This window comes from Crocodylus siamensis, chromosome 2 (assembly GCF_052110815.1).
Source record: "Crocodylus siamensis isolate JL-2025a chromosome 2, ASM5211081v1, whole genome shotgun sequence".
In the NCBI taxonomy this organism is placed as follows: Eukaryota; Metazoa; Chordata; order Crocodylia; family Crocodylidae; genus Crocodylus; species Crocodylus siamensis.
The window spans coordinates 160420938-160439564 of NC_143396.1; the positions used below are offsets into that span (position 1 = coordinate 160420938).

Consider the following 18627-nt stretch of genomic DNA (forward strand, 5'->3'; position numbering starts at 1 on the left):
GCAAGGTTTAAAGCCCAGTGCTCGGCAGCAGCCACCTCCACCCCATGCACAAACTAGGGGGCATATAGGTGACGTGTAATTTGGCCCCTGCCAGCCAGGGAGTGGGGAGTGCCAGCCAGTGCCCCCTCCCTCCCCCCCCCGAGAAGTGCTGGTGGTGCTTCTGGTTTTGCCAGCGGCAGTTCTGGTTTGCCGCTGCTACTTTCAGGGTTGGCGATTGACTGCTGGGTAACCCCGCCCACTCCATCAACAATCAGCCACTGGTGTCCCCCCCAGAGCCAGGAGGCACCAGTCACCCATAGGGGGACATGTGCCCACTGGGCCTCTGCTTGTCCAACCAGCTGTGTTGGGGCCCCACTCACCCCAGTCCCTGCTCCTGTCTGTGCCCCACTCCCTCCCTTACCTTTGGGGCCTCAATCTAGCCCCCCACCACCCCACCCCTTCCCCGACAAACTTACCTGCTGTGGGTGGCTGCGTTCTTCCCCCCAAATAATTTTTTTCCCCTTTGCCTCGATCTTGGCCCCCCACAGACTGACCTGCTGGGGAAGCGGGGGAGTGGCAGCAGTGCACGGTAGATCCTGGGTTGGACTTTAAGTCAAGAAGTGATCTTGTACTTAAAAAGGTTGGAGACCACTCATAGAGCAAAATTTTCTTTTTCCTTCCTCACTGCTCACTGTCTTATCTCTTTTACATATGCAGTGTTTCATTTAGCATCAGTGGAATTTCTGCAGTTTAAGGAGGTGTTAAGCATTCAGGAAATCAACTGTGCCAATTAGAGTGGAGAAGATGTAAAGGCTTTGGTTTCGCCATTGAAAATAGATGTTTATAAGAAAGTAATAAACCTTAAGCATTGATCTGGCCTCTGTGTAGATGTGTGTAATTTTTCTTTATCAGTGTCTCACTGCTTCGTGTTCTTGACTTCCAGTTAAGGGAAGAAAGCAGGAGGCTGGCTTTGGCTGCCAAAAGAGAAAAAAGAAAGGAGAAAAGGAGAAAAAAAAAGGAAGAACAAAGAAGAAAGCTGGAAGAAATTGAAGCAAAAAACAAAGAAAACTTTGAACTACAAGCCGCTCAAGAGAAGGAAAAGCTGAAAGCTGAAGGTATTTGTCATGTTGCGTCTTATAGATTGTCTTCTCCCATTAGTTTCCATGACTGAGAATTTTCTGCCAAAACATTTGATATAAACTTCCAAAAGAAGTGTAGATAAGATGGCTCTTATCTACATTTTTTTAAAATTCTTCTCAAACATATGGCTTGTCATATTGCATCAGGTAAGTGGTGTGCACAGCCATAATAGGGATGTAAAAAGTTAAACAGTAATTATATTCATATCATTTAATGTTTACTGTTTACCTCCTGACTTGGTGCTGCCCACTCTTGGGGGAGTGGCTTTGACAGGGGCTGTCTGGGAGGCAGCACAGATCCAGGCTGCAGCATCACACAGCTGCTGCAGCGGGGTGGTAACTAGCAGCTGTCTGGGGGAGCGGAGCTGGGCAAAGTTGCACCATGAGCCAACAGGTGTTAAGTAGGAGCGAGTGAAGTAGCGGAGCTGTTGTTAGATGCTGCAGGGGTGGGATTCACAGAGCCAGGTGCTCCCCTCCCCCCACAGGGGTTTCCATCTGTCAGGACAGCTGTGCCACGCCCAGGTGTGGTGCCTTTGGCCCACAGGCACCTGTTGCCCCTACAGTACCTCACTCCTACCTGCCATGCAGGACACGTGTACCACACAGGATCCTGCCTGAGGCATCCACCTGTGGGCTGAGCACCCTCTGCTAGGAGCCTTGGCAGTGGGGCAAGCCCTTAGCCAAGCAAGAGGAGCATGGCACTTGCATGGTTGCATCTGAATGGCAAAGGGAGCCATGGCTCCTAGTAGAGGGTGCTCAGCCCACTGGTGGATTCCTCAGGCACAATTCTGTGTGGCACTTCTGTCCATAACATGCCTCCGGGCTGGGAGAGCTGCTGCGACTTCTTGCCAAGCTGCAGCTGCTGGGTAAGCAGGTGGGAGGGAGGCAGTGTTTGGGGCAACTGGCGCCTGTAGGCTGGAGGCACCACCTGGGCATGGCACGGCAGTCCTGGCAGGTGGGAGTCTATGTGGGTGCTGGGGGGGGCCGGCACCTGGCTCTATGCAGCCTGCCCCTGTAGCACATGATGGCAGCTGCACTGCTGAGCTCACTTATACTTAAGCCCTGCCAGGTCTGTCGCATAACTTTGCCTGGCTCTGCTCCCCCAGGAAACCATTAGTTATTTCCACCTCCCTGCTGCAGCAGCTGCGCAATGCTGCAGCGCAGATCCACGCCACCTCCCAGGCAGGCTCTGCTGGAGCTGTTCCCCCAACAGGAGGCAGCCCCAAGCCAGGAACCGTGCCAGACCCCATGCCCCTGTAGTTTTACTGCTGGCATCGCTGCCTGCCCACTCCCACAGTCACCTTGTGGAACCTGCTGCAGCCAGTGGCTTTTGTCGTTCCTGATTGGCGGCGGAATTCGTCACAATTTCACATATCGCTATCACCCTCAGCCCCAGCTCCCTGCACTGCCCTGCCCCTCTTCTGCAGGACTGATATAATTAGAGGAGGTTAAACAGTTGATTTTTAAACAATATTTACATCCCTAGCCATTACCAACTGTTTCAGTGGCAGCTGTGGGGTAATTAGTCCCCAAGGCTGTTCTCCTGCTCACCCATTTCACTTGCTTCCCCAAGTCAGGAAAGCTTGAATTTTCAGCCTTTCCAAAATGATCTTATTTCTTTTTAAAATTTAGCTTCTGATACCATGTGGTAAAGAGGTTACATACCAATTGTGTGTTGTATTGAAAAAAATCTTTTTATCAGAATTGAATTTGCTGCTGCTTGTAATCTTCAAATGCCCCCTTATTCTGCTATCCCAAAAAAGTCTGAATAGAATAATAAAGTATTTCTGTTGAGGGCATACCACTGATTTATGTAGTGGTATTATAATGGTTTTTCCTTTTTTTGTTTGGTTATTTTTGCTTTTCCTTTTTAATGGAAGCTGTGTATCAGTTACTTGTTCATTACATGATCTCATGAGTATCATTCCAAACTGTTAAGCGTAATAGGAAGTTGCCAGATTTGTTAGGCATAACTTTAAAACCAAACTTGAATAACCCACAAGTGCTATTTCCTTATGCTGATGCAATGTCTTTTGATTCCCCATCAGATGAGCCTGAGGTTCCAATGGAGCCTCCAAGTGCCACGACTACAACCACCATTGGTATATCTGCAACTTGGACAACATTAGCAGGCTCCCATGGAAAAAGGAATAACACGATCACCACAACAAGTACAAAGAGGAAAAACAGGAAAAACAAGATTACCCCAGATAACGTGCAGATTTTATTTGATGATCAACTCCCAATCTCCTATAGTCAACCTGAAAAAGTAAATGGTGAGTCGAAGAGTAGCAGTACCAGCGAAAGTGGCGATAGTGATAACATGAGGATTTCCAGCTGTAGTGATGAAAGCAGCAATAGTAACAGCAGCCACAAAAGTGACAATCATTCTTCCACAGCCATTGCAAACCCTCAGAACAAGAAACAACCATCAGTACTTGTCACTTTTCCAAAGGATGAAAGGAAAGCTGCTTCTGGCAAATCATCAATAAAGTAAGTTACTGTGACTACTTATTACAACTCCAAGTGTAAAATGAAAGTAATTTTGGGCAGGAAGGTCTAATTAAGACCGTGACCACTTTGTTTTATTGCTCTTTTTAGAACCTGGCTAATCAGAAAATAGATCAGAAGCATTCAAGTCCTTGCTTTTCCATTAAGTGCCATAAATATATGGACTCATGGTAGAGGCAATATCTTTTATTAGACCAACCAGATTCTTGCAAAAAAAAATTCTTTAATTGCAAGCTTTTGGGCACAAACACCCATCGTCAGGCATACGATAAAGGATTGTAAAAGTTCTTTTGGGTAGAAATGAAACTTCATATTTCATAGGAGAGTTGAAGATGTGGTAAAATCACCTGTTTGGAACAGTTAATTTTATAGGCAGATTAGGCTCAGAGAAAAGTTGGAATAGTTTGTTTACCTTGAAGTTGGTTGGTGGTAAGCAGGATATAGTCATATGTCCTTCTGGTTATGGTGTTTTTGTATTTCACAGAGGAGTAAATAGATGGAATGATATGGGTAGGTGTTTCTTATGTGGTGAGGTATTTCTGAGCTCTGTGGTGAAGCTCTGTGACTATGGCTTGAACAAGGGCAGCAGCAGGATCTCAAGTTTCAGGTGGTCAAACTTGCTGCTGCTTTGTAAAATTACGATGATTTCATTTTAAAAATCGGCTACAATTTTATATCTTTCATGTGTCGGGTATCTGGGTTGTAGTTGTATTGCTCTAGTGGCAAAAGCAATCAGGACTTGTGATAGAGGTGATATCTTTTATTAGACCAACAAATTTTTGTGAAAAAAAATGTTTTAATTGCAAACTTTGGGGCACAAACACTCTTCATCAGGCATAGAAAAAAGATTGTAAAAGTTCTCCCGGGTCTAATTTTACAATCTTTTCTCCTATGCCTGCTGAAGGTTGTTTGTGGCCGAAAGCTTGCCATTAAAGATTTTTTTGGAAAAAATCTAGTTACTTATAAAAGATATCACCTGTACCACAAGTCTTCATAAATATATAGAGTCCATTTTTTTACATTAAAACAATATATTCTGCGGATAAATGTCATGAGTTACAACTCTGTAACTAGAGGATTGTGTTGCTACATATGAACTTGGAGATAAGCATTTCCATTAGTTCAGTCACTGTTCTTATTACATCTCCGTTGTGCCCTGTGCCTTTTGGACTATTATTTTTGCTTTTCCCTTCTGCCTCATTCTTTTCTAGCTGGTCTCTTCATATTGTGTAATTTTTTTTAAACTCAAACTATAAAAGAGTAGTGCTATACTTCAGCTTAAAATACTCTTCTTGTGATGCCTGTTTTTAAAAGAAACTAGAATTGGTATAATCAACATCCTGTGGCAGTGGGAACTAAACAGCAGTGTAGGTTCCTCTGGGGAAGATGATGGAAGGCAAAAAATATAGTCCGAGTTTTAAGTAGAAGACTGCTGTGTTTCAGGTGGTATATAATCTAGTGGATATTACTTTTAATACTTTAAAAGTCTGAAGTGAACCTTTGGATATTTTCAGATTAGAGAGAGAATTCAAAGTGCCAGTAGCACACATGCACATAGAGTTCATCCCTGTATTATTGATTAGTCAGACATATTGAAAGAATCCACACTCTGTACTTGATCTGTGTAGGCTTCTTCAGCAATGGTTTGGATAGCTTGGTGCTCTGCAACTTCTTCAGATTCTGTGAACCTGTTTCTGGATTTTCAGTGTTGGGAAGGAGGGAAATCTTTTATTGTTTGAGCCACATAATCTGACTAAAATATTGGAAAACTATTTATCCTTATTCATATAGGTATATAAAGAAATGGGTGGTTGCTTTTGTACTTGCGTTACTGGGCAGTTGCGATTTTCAGTGTGGTTTTTTTTTGTTGAAATGTGTCATATTTCGTTCCCTAGGACTAAAGAGAAATGGTCAATTCCATTTTGAAATAAGCTTAAAGAAATTGTTTATTAATAATGTAGCTTATGTTTCTTACCTTTTCTCAAAGGCTGTCTGAGGTCATCAGTGAAGTCACCAGTAATTCCTTGTCTACCAACACGAAATCTGGTCCTTCTCCTCTTTCTTCTCCAAATGGAAAATTAACCATAGCTAGTCCTAAACGTGGCCAGAAGAGGGAAGAAGGATGGAAGGAAGTTGTGAGAAGGTAAATAACTTGTGTGCAAGAAACATACCAGTAGAAGGAATAAATTTCCCTTCTTACATCCTTACTTGGCATTTATCTTGCATTCTTGCCAATCCTCACACTATTTCGATCCATTGAATCCTGTCTCACTAACGTAATACTTTCCTTTTGTACAGATCAAAAAAAGTTTCTGTTCCATCAACTGTAATTTCCAGAGTGATTGGAAGAGGAGGATGTAACATTAATGCTATTCGGGAGTTCACAGGAGCACATATAGACATTGACAAACAAAAAGACAAGACTGGGGACAGAATAATAACAATAAGGTAAATGGTCATCTGGCAGTTGAAAACATTCTCTGTAAAGTGAATAGAGTGCATTTTAAAGAGGGATCTGTAATTTAATAAATCATTTTTCTTGAAGACTTTCTGAGCAGAAATTTTAGCCAAAACAATGAACATAATTGATGCTTATCATGCTATTTAAGGTTGAAATAGAAAAATCTGGAATAAGCAGTCACGTCTGTATTCTTTTTAAAGACAAAAAGTAAAGGCATCTGTACTAGACCTGTGAATCAGTTGTTGTGGACTAGGTAATGTTTTTGTACGTATAACATCGCTTTCGCCATTAGCTTATTCATGAAGCTAATCAGGCATCTAATTCCCCTGAGCATGCCAAACTTCATGCTGGGTTTTTACCAGTACTAGGTTGGCAGAATCTAGCTCTAGGCCATTCATCTGAGTTATGTAACATAAAAGTTCAGAGCAAAATATCAGTAACTGTATCCCCTCCCTCCCCTTTACTCTTTTTTGTAGGGGTGGCACAGAATCAACAAGACAAGCAACGCAGTTGATCAATGCTCTGATAAAGGATCCAGATAAGGAAATTGATGAACTTATTCCAAAGAATCGTTTGAAAAGTTCTGCAGCAAACTCCAAAGTAGGGTCATCAACACCTGCCTCCACTACTGCTGCTAACAGTTCTCTAATGGGGATCAAAGTTGCCACTGTAGCTGCTTCGTCAACTTCTCAAACTGCCACAGTACTCACTGTGCCTGCAATTTCTTCAGCGTCCACTCACAAAACCATCAAGAATCCAGTGAATAATGTACGGCCTGGTTTTCCAGTCTCTCTGCCATTAGCATACCCTCCTCCACAGTTTGCACATGCTTTACTTGCTGCTCAGACTTTCCAGCAAATCCGTCCCCCTCGGTTGCCCATGACCCACTTCGGAGGTACTTTTCCACCAGCTCAGTCCACTTGGGGTCCTTTTCCTGTTCGGCCTTTGAGCCCCGCAAGAGCTACTAACTCACCTAAACCTCACATGGTGCCTCGCCATAGCAGTCAGAACAGCAGTGGTTCTCAGGTGAATTCAGCAGGTTCTTTGACTACTAGTCCAACAGCTACAACAAGTTCAGTGGCTTCTACTGTGCCTGGTTCGTCTACAAATGGCAGTCCCAGTTCACCTTCAGTGAGAAGGCAGCTTTTTGTTACGGTTGTGAAGACATCCAATGCTACCACAACCACAGTCACAACCACAGCAAGTAGCAACAGCACAGCACCTACAAATGCCACATATCCTGTTCCTACTGCCAAAGAACACTACCCTGTATCTTCCCCATCATCCCCTTCACCGCCAGCTCAGCCAGCAGGAGTTTCTAGAAACAGTCCTTCAGATTGTGTAACAGCATCTCCAAATAAGGGCACATCTTCCTCTGACCAGGATGTGAGTAGTCCACCAGCAGTGGAAACAAGTAATTCAGCCAGCAGCAGGCAGCCAAGCACTAATTCTCTTGGCAGTTCGTCAGTGCACCCTGCTCATCAGCAATCCCCAGGATCTCTTTCTCAAGAAGCAAGACCTCCTCTACAGCAGCCTCAGGTTCCTACATCAGATCTTAGAATGGCTATGCCTCCAAATTTAGCAGCAACATGTTCATCTGCCCCAGTCGCAGGTCCAACAAATGCCCCAATGACTTATCCCCTTCCTCAGACATCAGTGGGATCTACTCAGTCTGCAGCTAAAATGGAAACCCCAGCTATCAGGCCACCTGCCCATGGAACAAATACGACTCACAAGAATCCAGCTCCTGTGCAAGGTTCTTCTGTTGCAGTCCTCAATGTAAATCACATTAAAAGGCCCCACAGTGTTCCTTCTTCAGTGCAGCTTCCTTCTACCTTAAGTACACAAAGTGCTTCTCAAAATTCAGCTCATCCAGCAAACAAGTCTATGGGTACCAACTTCAGTGCTACCTTGCCATTTGGGCCCTTTAGCACACTGTTTGAAAACAGTCCTACTTCTGCTCATGGCTTTTGGGGTGGATCTGTAGTTTCATCTCAAGCAACACCAGAATCCATTCTGTCAGGAAAGTCTTCATTTTTGCCAAATTCAGATCCTTTACATCAGTCTGATACCTCCAAAGCCCCAGGTTTTAGGCCACCACTACAAAGGCCAGCTCCAAGTCCCTCAGGTGAGTATTTGAATGGAACTGCATTTGGAGTCTAATGTTAAGTAGCAGCTGAATGCTTTCACTTGCTGTTTTCTAGCTTTTCTACTTGAGTTTTTATACTAAATTACCTATGTATTCCACAGTTTGCCTGTTTTAGAATCCATCTGTTTGAAATGGAATTATGCTTTAAAGTTTGAGGTTTAATTTTTTTTAACATGCATATTTCTAGTCCTTGCCCTCCCAAAACCATCCACTGCTATTTCCTCCCTACCATGACCCCCCCCCACCCAAAAAAAAAACCCCAAAAGAAACCCAAACCCACACATCACCTTTGGAATACATAGTTGCCTTGCTGAGTCTGTGTGCAGTTCCCAGGGGACTGCAAGATCCACAGCTCTAAGTAAAAACAGCTCTATATATTTTATTTAAGTTCCTGTCTGTGAAATCCAAAACTGTAGTAGGGTTGGAGTGTTGTAGCTGTGATAGTCCAGGAACTATGCAAGAAGCCAAGGGGTTTTTCTGGTAATAACTTTTATTAAAGCAGTTAATATCTGTAACATTGTCTAACAACTCTGTCAGCTATACAGTTGATTCAGTAAAAGGTATCACCAAAAAAAACTTGTCTCTGTAAAATCCAAGAACAATTTAGATGGTTAACTGTTGATAATTTTATGATAAACTTTCATATTGAAAAATTATAGAATAGAGGGAACAGAGTAAAGAAAGCCCAATTTAAAATATTTAAATCGACCTTAATCTCTATTTTTAATTTAATTGATTTTTGGCAGAATTTCAATCTGCTGCATGAATGCAGAGAAGCCAGGAGTCTTGTCACAGAATTTGAGGCAAGTTGTTGGATTTAGAATTCATTTTTTTTCTATTCTTACACAGGTAGTAGAGACCTTCTGTTAAGGCATTTGCTTGTCTTGTTTTGCCCCAAATAAGAAAAGTTTAGCAGCTCTTTTCCAATATTCAGTTTTATGGTTTTTACCCATTTCTACTTAAAGTAAGAAAGAAAAAAAACTATATGTTATTGCATTGCAACCTATTCTAGTGCACCAGTCAATTTCAGTTTGTTAAATTTTTGAAAGGTTCAGTCTTCAAACGACTGGAAAAATTTAAGCCTTGTAATTCAGCTAATGTAAGTGGGGGGTATCTGTTTTTTTGTTTGTTTTTTTTACAAAGCTGAGTTGCATTTATATCAGTAAAATCCCATGTACTCCATAGCTGTAGAATTTGTCCCTTGCTGTATGGTTGTGTCAGAAACACAGCTTTCATTTTAAAATAAAAATCTAGCCCTCTTGGTTGTGAAGATAACTTTGAAAATATCCTCAGGAACAAACTGATCTATTGATATTTTCCTATGTTAATAGCAAATATGAGAGAACAGTTCTCCAGAGTTATGAGCTACCTAGACAACATCAATCTGGGCACTTAATGCTGTGAGATTTGTAAACTTTTCCAAGATTTCCCTTATACAAATTAAATTGAATTTCAGGGCAGTGACCTTGATACTGTTCCATGGAGCTTAGTAGCAGCATGCAGGGGGGCTGCAGTTGAGCCTAGCTCACAGCCAGAAGGAGGGAAGTCTTAAGTTTCTCATTTCAACAATGTAGGAATAGCATAGCTGCAGAAGCCTTTTATAAGCTCCCTGCCTTTGTATGTATAATAGTGGTGGAAGGATGCTCTGAGCCAGTTCTTGAAAGTAATGTTGGCAGCAGCCACAGTTTGCGGAGTAGTCTATCTGGACAGAACACAACAAGAAAGTGTGTCAGAAATAATCTATTTTTGAAAAGCTTTATCATAGAAAACTATGGCTGGAAGGAACCTCCAGAAGTTTTTTAGTCCAGTCTCCTGCCTGAGGCACGATTATCTCTATTCAAACCATCCTATACAAATCCATTGTCCAATATCTTAGCAGTACTGCACAGTCAACCGTGACACGACACAAGACATAACACATTAACCTGCCACAGGTTAAGCAAGAGGACAATAGCTGCCAATATCCTGCTGCTGTAAAGGCTGTTAATATATACTCGAAAGATTTCAGGAAGAAGACCATGCCCCACCTCCAAGACAACACACAAAACCTCCCACAGTTCATACCAGTTGGAGGTAAAATTCCTTCCTGACCCCAGATATGGCGAGGGGCAAGACCCTCTAGCCATGAATCTGTGGGTGTAAGTCCCAGCAGGAGCATTGGTACACCCCTGTCAAAATCCCCAGATCTGGCTGAAGCCAACATCCAGTGCCTCTGAGAGAGGTTTAAAAAAACCCAACAAAACTATTATTGTATTTCCTTATGTCCACCGTTTTAGGCTGGACGTAAAGAAAAACTTCTCTACTGTCGGAGCCCCCAAGGCCTAGAATAGACTGCATCCAGAGATAGTGCAAGCACCTAATCTGGACTCTTTTAAGAAACATTTGGACACCTAACTTGCTGGGATCCTTTAACCTTAGCTGACTGCTTGCCCCTGGGGCAGGGGGCTGGACTCAATGATCTTCTGAGGTCCCTTTCAGCCTTCTGAGTATTTCTCAGAGAAGGGCTGTCAAACTGGTAGGCCCTGTTTGGCCCAAAAGCGATGAGCGTTTGTCTACTGATCTCCTACCTGGCTGCCACTCCCCACCACCACAGGCTCTGGGCTCCCCAGAGGGCACCCCTGAGGGCTGGTCAGAGTTGTGTGGCACAGCCTACAGTGCTGAGGAAACCTTTGACATGGGGTGTCTGTATGGTGCAGCAGAGGAGCCCCACCCAGGTAGGTGAAGGTGGGGATGCAGGAGAGGGGAGTGCCCAAGGGGCCTGTGAAGGGGCAGCCCCCATGGGTAGGGCATACAGCCCCAGGCTGCTAAGAAGTTGGACAGCCGTGTCTTAAAAATACATATAATACTGTAGTAGAATTGAGGAGTCCTAGAAATTTGAAGTTGATCCTACCACAGAGCTCAGAGGATCCCAATTACAAATTGCATTCAGCAGTATTTACAATATATTGTGTTCAAGCATAGGTTTGAGGAAACCTTTAACATAACTGCTTTCCTAAAAATCTGTACAATATTATCTCTGGTAGAATACTGTTGATCTGCGCTGTTACATTAATACCTCATAGACATCCAAAATATTATTCCCAACTTTCAGGCTTTTCTTAAAGTTTAGCTCTCAGTTGAGTAATTAGATTTGGGTTAGTATTTGCAACTTTTAAGTTCTTTGCTGTCAGAGATTTTGAAAATATTAACAGGAACCAGCTGGTTAGAGAGAGAAGTCTTACCAGCAAAGCATAGAATCATTTAATCTGTGAAGGGCCCTTGAGCATCATCTGATCAGACCCCCTGTATAAATGCAGGAATGCTGTTTGTACATCATCCCTCACCAATGCTTATTCAACCTGCTTTGTAACACCTCCAGTGACAGATATTCCATAACTTCTCTGAGTAGTCCATTTTACTGTTTTATTGCTCTGATGCAGGGATTGGCAAAATACAGCCCACAGGCCAGATTGGGCTTGCAGCAGACTCCGTATCCTAGCAGTGGCGGTTCCTTTGGGCTGCCGCTGTTGGACCCTCTCCCTGCCTGGAACCTCAGCCCGTCCACCTCACACCCACCACCAGGGTAGGACCCACACGGGCCGGGCATGCAGCCAGGATGGGGCTGCAGCTGGGAGCGAGGCAGGTGGGCGGGGCCGGGGAGACCCCAGTGTACTCCAGTGGTGATGATGTGGGGCTGGGCCAGAGCCACAATCCATTGCTCGCACACCCTTGCAACGAGTGCATGTTCTGTGGGCTGGGGCACGCAGGGAGTGGATTGCAGCTCTGCCCCGGCCTTGGCTCTGTTTTGTCACTGACCCCAGCTTAGCCACGTGCCCTGCCCGTGCAGTTCCCCGCCAGTCTTTGTGGAGACCCTGGGATCGCAGAGCCATGACAGCGTGGGAGAGCCACAGTTTTGCGGGCAAGAGCATGCAGGGAATACATCGCGGCTGGCCCCGGCCCTGCGCTGTCACTGTCCCAAGATCCTGGGTTTTCATAGAGACTGGCTGGGAGCTGCATCTGGGGCAGAGGCTGGTGTCTTGGGACAGTGGCAGCATGGGGCTGGGACAGAGGGATCAACTCCCTGTAATCCCCTGCCCCCAGGACCTATGCCTGTTGCAGGGGCATGCAGGCAGTGGATTGCAGCTCTGCCCTGGCCTTGCACTATCACCACCCCAAACGCCAGAGTCTCCTTGGTCCCACCTATCCATCTTACTGCAGGCTGTGGCCCCATCTCAGCTGCCTAGCTGCACACCCTCCCTGTGCAGGTCCCACCCCTGGTGGTGGGTGCAGGGTTGATGGCTGGAGCACTCAAGCAGCAGGGCTGGGTCTAGCAGCGGCAGTCAGAAGGAACTGGGGCTGCTGGAAAATGGAGTCTGGCTGCAGGCTGGATCTGTCATTTTGCCCACCCCTGTTCTAATGTGTATGCAAAGGTTGAGGGAAACTTGTGAATCAGATTTAGGGACAAATCCATATAAAAAGCCTATGCCTCCCAACTCCTGAAAAAGGGGAAGCTGCTGGGATATCTGTCAAGGTACTGGTTCTAAATCTTGCTTGAGATCTTCTAGCTACCATTCTCCATTGCTCAGCCTTCTTGCTACTGTCTGAAAAAGTTTCTGCTAATATACCTCTTATTGAACAAGCTGGTGTCCACTTATGAGGGAGTGCAGGTGTTGCTATCTTGCTCTTGTCTTCTAATCTCTTTTGCTGTCTATAGCTCTCCTACGAATAGCAAAGTGAAATCCACATATTTAAAGCAAGTTTCAGCAGCAGCCAGAAGTTTTTAAATACCAGTAGCGAGACTAAGATATCACTGGTTAGTCGCAAATATATCTTGGTAGAGCTAGCCATAGACATTTTGAAGCTCTGCAATTCCAGAATCTGGAAGACAGTATTATATTAATGTACAAGAAAAGTCTGTTTTAAAACTGTTTAAAACAGCATTATAAATATTCAAATACTCCTGACTATTTTTGTTTCACATACATCAGTAGCTATGCAAAAACAACTAAAATAAGCTTTATTTCAGTTGTTTCCAGTTGTGAAAGTCTAGAAGATAAAAACTGGGGTAGATAGATATGTGTCTAGATAAATACATGCCTAGAGCTTTGCTGGATGAAGAAAAGCAAACATAGCTTCTTCAAAATCAATGGTCTTGTATATTTTTTGCATAAACTTCCACAGAAAGGATAATAGACTACTTGGAATGGCAAAGCTGGAGCCATTTCATCTTGAGTAATGTTCTGCAAGGTGACAGGAAAATGCATTTTTGGTTGCCATCTCTTTAATGTTGATTGCAGAACAAATTAGTATTCTCTTAATAAAAAGGTGAGTAGAGAAATACAGTTTTGAGAATATTGAACACAGTCACAGCTTTCCAGGCCAATTGGAGCCTACAGTACTATAATATTGTGCTTTTCAAATCCCAAACAAGAGATCAAGAAAAATGACTGAAGATTATTGATCCTAGTTGTTATATTTAGTTAAACTTCAATTTTCTAGGTTAGTTTTGCATTTAAAAAAGCAAGCATAACCTTTAAGTGCAACTGCTGGATAGAAACCACACGTTCAGATGTTCCAGAGTAACAATGGCTGCTCTGAAAGAAAAATAACCTGACTTCCAGGAACCAGCAAGAGTGGAGCTACCAGCTGCTCCCTGCCAGCCCCTCTCACACCCAGGCCCCATCATGAGAAGCAGTGGTCAGGAAGTTTGGCGTTGCTGTTGCTCCCTGCTCTTGGCTTCTGTTGCCCAGAGCTGAGTAGATGGAGCAGCCCTCTTGCCTGTTTCTCACTCTGGAGTTTCCAGAGTGAGAAGCGGGCAAGAGCTTTTTCCATGCTTCTCTGTCTGCTCACTTCTGGGCACTGGGAGCCTAGTGGAGAGACCACTGCCATGAGCCCCCCTTACTGCTCGTGCTGACTCAGTTTGTTGCTCCACTCCCCACGCACCTCCCAGACTCGCACTGTATAGTTCTTTTCTTGCTGTCCTGTTTATATTCACGTGACATAAGAAACCAGCTGAAGAGACTTGTCTGGTTAGACAAGGAGGAAGGGCACAAATTGATTCTTATGTTTATGGTGTCCTCTTGTCCCAATCTCCTCCTTATCCAGGCATTGGATAGAATCCTTTTCCAATGAAGGACTGACTTTTTCCAATTTCTTCAATAGGTATTGTCAGTATGGATTCACCTTATGCTTCTGTAACGCCCTCTTCTACACACTTGGGTAACTTTGCCTCCAACCTTTCAGGAGGTCAAATATATGCACCTGGAACACCCCTGGGAGGAGCACCTGCAGCTGCTAATTTTAACAGGCAACACTTTTCCCCACTTAGTTTATTACCTCCATGCTCATCAGCATCAAATGGTGAGTTCTTAGTAGGACATGGGTGTGAAATTATTGTAAAAGCAGAAAGGTCATATTTTTCTACCAATTATAGGTACCATCCTAATAATTAAGTTGATAGGTTTGCTAAAATTTTCTGATAGGTGGTTTTTATTGTTTATAATGTCTATGAGTAATATAGGATGGATCTTTCAAAGCAGTTTTCTAGAAGAAATTTCTGGAAAAAATTTGTTTCAGTGGTTGTATCTCAACAGCAGCATATTAGTTAAAGATGAGGCTGGGTGGGTGTTCGTCACACTGTCACAGATTTTGCTCTATTTGCAGTATTTTCTGAGAAGTGAAGGTTGTTCAGTAAGTCTTTGGAGTTCATTCAGCTTTGTTGTCGTTTTAAGTGTTTTCGGTGTTTTTTATAGATTTCATAGATATGAGGGCTGGAAGGGACCTCGGAAGATCATCAAGTCCAGCCCCCCGCCCAAAGGGCAGGAAGTCATCTAGGGTCATAGGATTTGTTTGCTACACTTTGTTTACATTTAGAAGATTAAGTCATACAGGAAAGTCTTACTTAAGTCTAAATGACAGGCTGCATTTGTGATGAATTAGGTTTTCAGAACCTTTTTAAAATAATGAACCACTAAATATTTGTTGAGCAAATGCGTTATGCACAGTTCTGGTATTTTCATCTATAATTGACTTCCTCAGTTTTTACCGTGCCACAGCCATCATGTATTATGGCAGAAAACACATTTTAAGCTGTTTGAATAAATATAACTTATTCCTTATCCATTACTCAAGGATAAATGTTAAAATTTAATTTACTGACAATATTAAGGACTAAAACCCAAAGATAAATGATGTGCGGGTGTTTTGTGAAGAACCCCATCATTTTATTTCAGCCATGTTCTTGAATAGAGTCCTTTTAATTGCTTCTAATCTTTTACTTTTAAGTCCTTTTAATCTTGGATACAAGAGAGTTGTCATATTAGGCAGTCTTTGCGATCAATTACATTGAGCCTAGAATTAAAAATGATTTTTTAAAATTGTTTACATAACCTCCAAATGATCAATAGATGGTAATGGTCTGAACTATTTTGAAGTGAATGGTTTGGGTGCAATTATTTGTTAGGATGCGGGGAGGGTTGGGGGGTTACAATTAATAGAGGTATGTATAGATGAACTATTTCAATGGAAAATTCATTGATGATTTCAAACTTCTTAGTTCTACCAAAGATTTTAAATACTCATGTACATTAATACCCTTTTTCTCTGTTCTATAGAATCTCCTGCCCAATCAGTACCATCTGGTGTGAGAGCACCATCTCCTTCCCCTTCAGCAGTGTCTTTGGGGTCAGAAAAAAACAGCAATGTGTCTCAGGACAGAAAGGTTCCTGTTCCAATTGGAACTGAACGGTCTGCACGTATTAGACAAACTGGAACTTCTACACCATCTGTTATTGGGAGCAATTTAGCCACGCCAGTGGGACATAGTGGCATCTGGTCCTTTGAAGGGATAGGTGGCAATCAAGGTATAATGCTGTATCCAACGGACATTTTTACTCAAGTAATTCATTGTAATCATTTTGCTTTTATCAATAACTGCTTTGAAACTGAAAGACTGCATAAATTGGCTCTTTTGTGTTAATTTGCTTATTCCAAAACCACTTATACAGTAGAGAAAGCATAAGTTTCTGCTCTGATACCTTAAAGTTGTCCTACAGATATAGCAGAGAACTTTTTGATTATGAAGCTCCATTGCTTAGAACTTTAGTTGTCAAACTTACTGTTAGACAAAACCACAGATAACAAAGTGGATGGCTACCACAGGGACTAGGGAAATTTGTCATCTGTTGAGGATGAAGTAGTAGATTCCTCTGAAGACGATTGTGCATCTTTCTTATTTTTGCTTTCTCTAGACTTTGCCCTGACCTCCTGTATAGCTTTCAGTTTTATCCGATTCACCACCTGTATTGAGCTTGGTAATTTGTTTAACTAAAGAGGTCTTCTAAAAAGGAATCCAGTCTGTTTAAAAGCACTATGTACGCACTGCCTGGAATTGTCCAGGTGGTACATGTTGAGTTATTGACATGTGATATTTTTCTAGGGACCTGTGGCAACATGTCATCTTCATATTAGCACTGAGAGAATTTGCCACCTGGTGTTCAGGCACTACAGGAGATGTTTTGGGGGAAAAACACCCTCTGTTTTGACTTTACAGTCTGTCCTTCACAGCTCTCATCCTTCAGAGCTGAGTTCTAGGAAACTGTAATCCTCAACCCCTTAGCACAGGACCTCTAAGGGCAGACCATTCAGTAGCAATTTAAAGAGAAATGATCGAGAAATGTTTTTGCAATTCATAAATAATAATTTGGCATCTTTCTTCATTAAATGGGATTTGTTCTTGGAGTGAATGCCCACATAGATTCTGTGCATGGTGCAAATACCCCTTAAACATCAAGAGTGTATGTAATCTGTGGTCAGTGTTACTGGAAGGTGAGGAACACTTCTTTTGTGGAAATGATTTAGTGCTAAAGATACTAATCTGGATCCGCAGGCAAGTTTATTAATAATTACATAATCATTGATTGATTGCTATGTCTGTTTCTTTTCTAGATAAAGTAGACTGGTGTCACAGTGGAATGGGAAGTCATATGATCCACAGGCCAATGTCTGATCCGGGTGTGTTTTCACATCAAGCAATGGAAAGAGATAGTACAGGGATTGTAACTCCTTCTGGTACATTCCATCAACATGTTCCTGCAGGATACATGGACTTTCCTAAAGTGGGGGTAATAATCCTAATACACTAATACCCATTTGGTTCTGGATATGACTGTAAATTGCATCCAACTGGATGGCCTGGTGGCAACATGATGGGGCTACTTGTGGTGGGGTAGTTTCTGTAAAATACTACAATGATGCAACCTCCAGAGTAAGGTGAGCATTGGGTGCTTCAAAACCCTAGCCCTTGCTGCCTTGTGGATACTCCTTAGTTGGCAAAAGGCTAAGGGGCAACACCCTGACACAAATGCACCCTCACTCGGGCATTAGGCAGTCAGCAGTAGTTCTTATCTGTTGCTCTCTGGAAGAAGCTACAACGATTGAGGCACTAAACATCTGGACTCAGTCTGGCCTTTGGATTCTGTTATAGTGGCCTAAAATGGGGATGGTAGGTCTTGGGCAGTGTCCACTTCTCCATGCTCTTGCCTGGGTGTATGTGTTGAAAGTCTTGGTTTGACAGTCTCAGAATTTTATGAAAGCAGATTCATCAGGCACCTGACTAGACCTCTTAGGCACACACCATGATCCAGAGGATCAGTAGCTGCTTACTAATATCCATTATAGTGTAGGAATATTTCTATATTATTCAAGACAGGAAGCTATTCTATAGCACTGTCAAAACATTGTGAGCAGGCATGTAAGAGTATTAATAACTGATCTTCATATGTCTCTTCTGAAAAGCTGCTATATAATAAAGATGTTAGAGTAAATATATAGCAAATCTAATATCTTACTCTAACAGTAAAGATTTAGATAATTTCCAAAAAAAAACAATACGTCTATCCCCATTGTGCACGTAAGCATTTCTTTTAATTTTGATTCAACTTTTTCCTCTTAAGGGTATGCCTTTCTCTGTGTACGGGAATGCAGTGATTCCTCCTGTAGCACCCATCACAGATGGTCCTGGTGGTCCTATATTTAATGGACCTCATGCTGCTGACCCATCCTGGAACTCGCTGATAAAGATGGTTTCAAATTCCACAGAAAATAATGGCCCTCAAACGGTAATACTGCATTTTTATTTATGTCTTTGACTTCAACCTAATCAACCACACATAAGCAGTCCTCTGAATAAGGCAAAACATGAAGATTTTTCTGTACAATGTGTTTAGTTTTGTAAGTAGGGTAAAATTAAGGGCATGTCTATAGAAGATATTTCAGGGTAATTTGGGTTGGGAATCATAAAACACAAAAGTGATCATAATTGTTTTCCACGTGGGTACTTGCATTCTGAAATAAGAACTTTTTATAGGGCTAGCTTAATCCACTGGAGAAAGGCACTTTTTCTGGAGGAA

The 18627-nt window shown here is 42.7% G+C and overlaps 1 protein-coding gene across 5 annotated transcripts in view; it reads left to right on the top strand.

The window, feature by feature from the left end:
* ANKRD17 (ankyrin repeat domain 17) overlaps positions 1-18627 on the top strand; it is a 197678-nt gene that overhangs the window by 175280 nt on the left and 3771 nt on the right. For 4 of the 5 annotated variants that reach the window (XM_090031944.1, XM_090031946.1, XM_090031948.1 and 1 more), the window contains 9 exons: positions 923-1094; positions 3167-3611; positions 5617-5772; positions 5928-6077; positions 6567-8218; positions 14381-14578; positions 15832-16080; positions 17165-17340; positions 18172-18336. In XM_090031944.1, the coding sequence (XP_089888070.1) occupies positions 923-1094; positions 3167-3611; positions 5617-5772; positions 5928-6077; positions 6567-8218; positions 14381-14578; positions 15832-16080; positions 17165-17340; positions 18172-18336 (3363 nt within the window). Of the gene's footprint in view, positions 1-922; positions 1095-3166; positions 3612-5616; positions 5773-5927; positions 6078-6566; positions 8219-8985; positions 9043-14380; positions 14579-15831; positions 16081-17164; positions 17341-18171; positions 18337-18627 lie in introns of those variants that run through there. The other variant, XM_090031949.1, reaches the window with a different exon arrangement.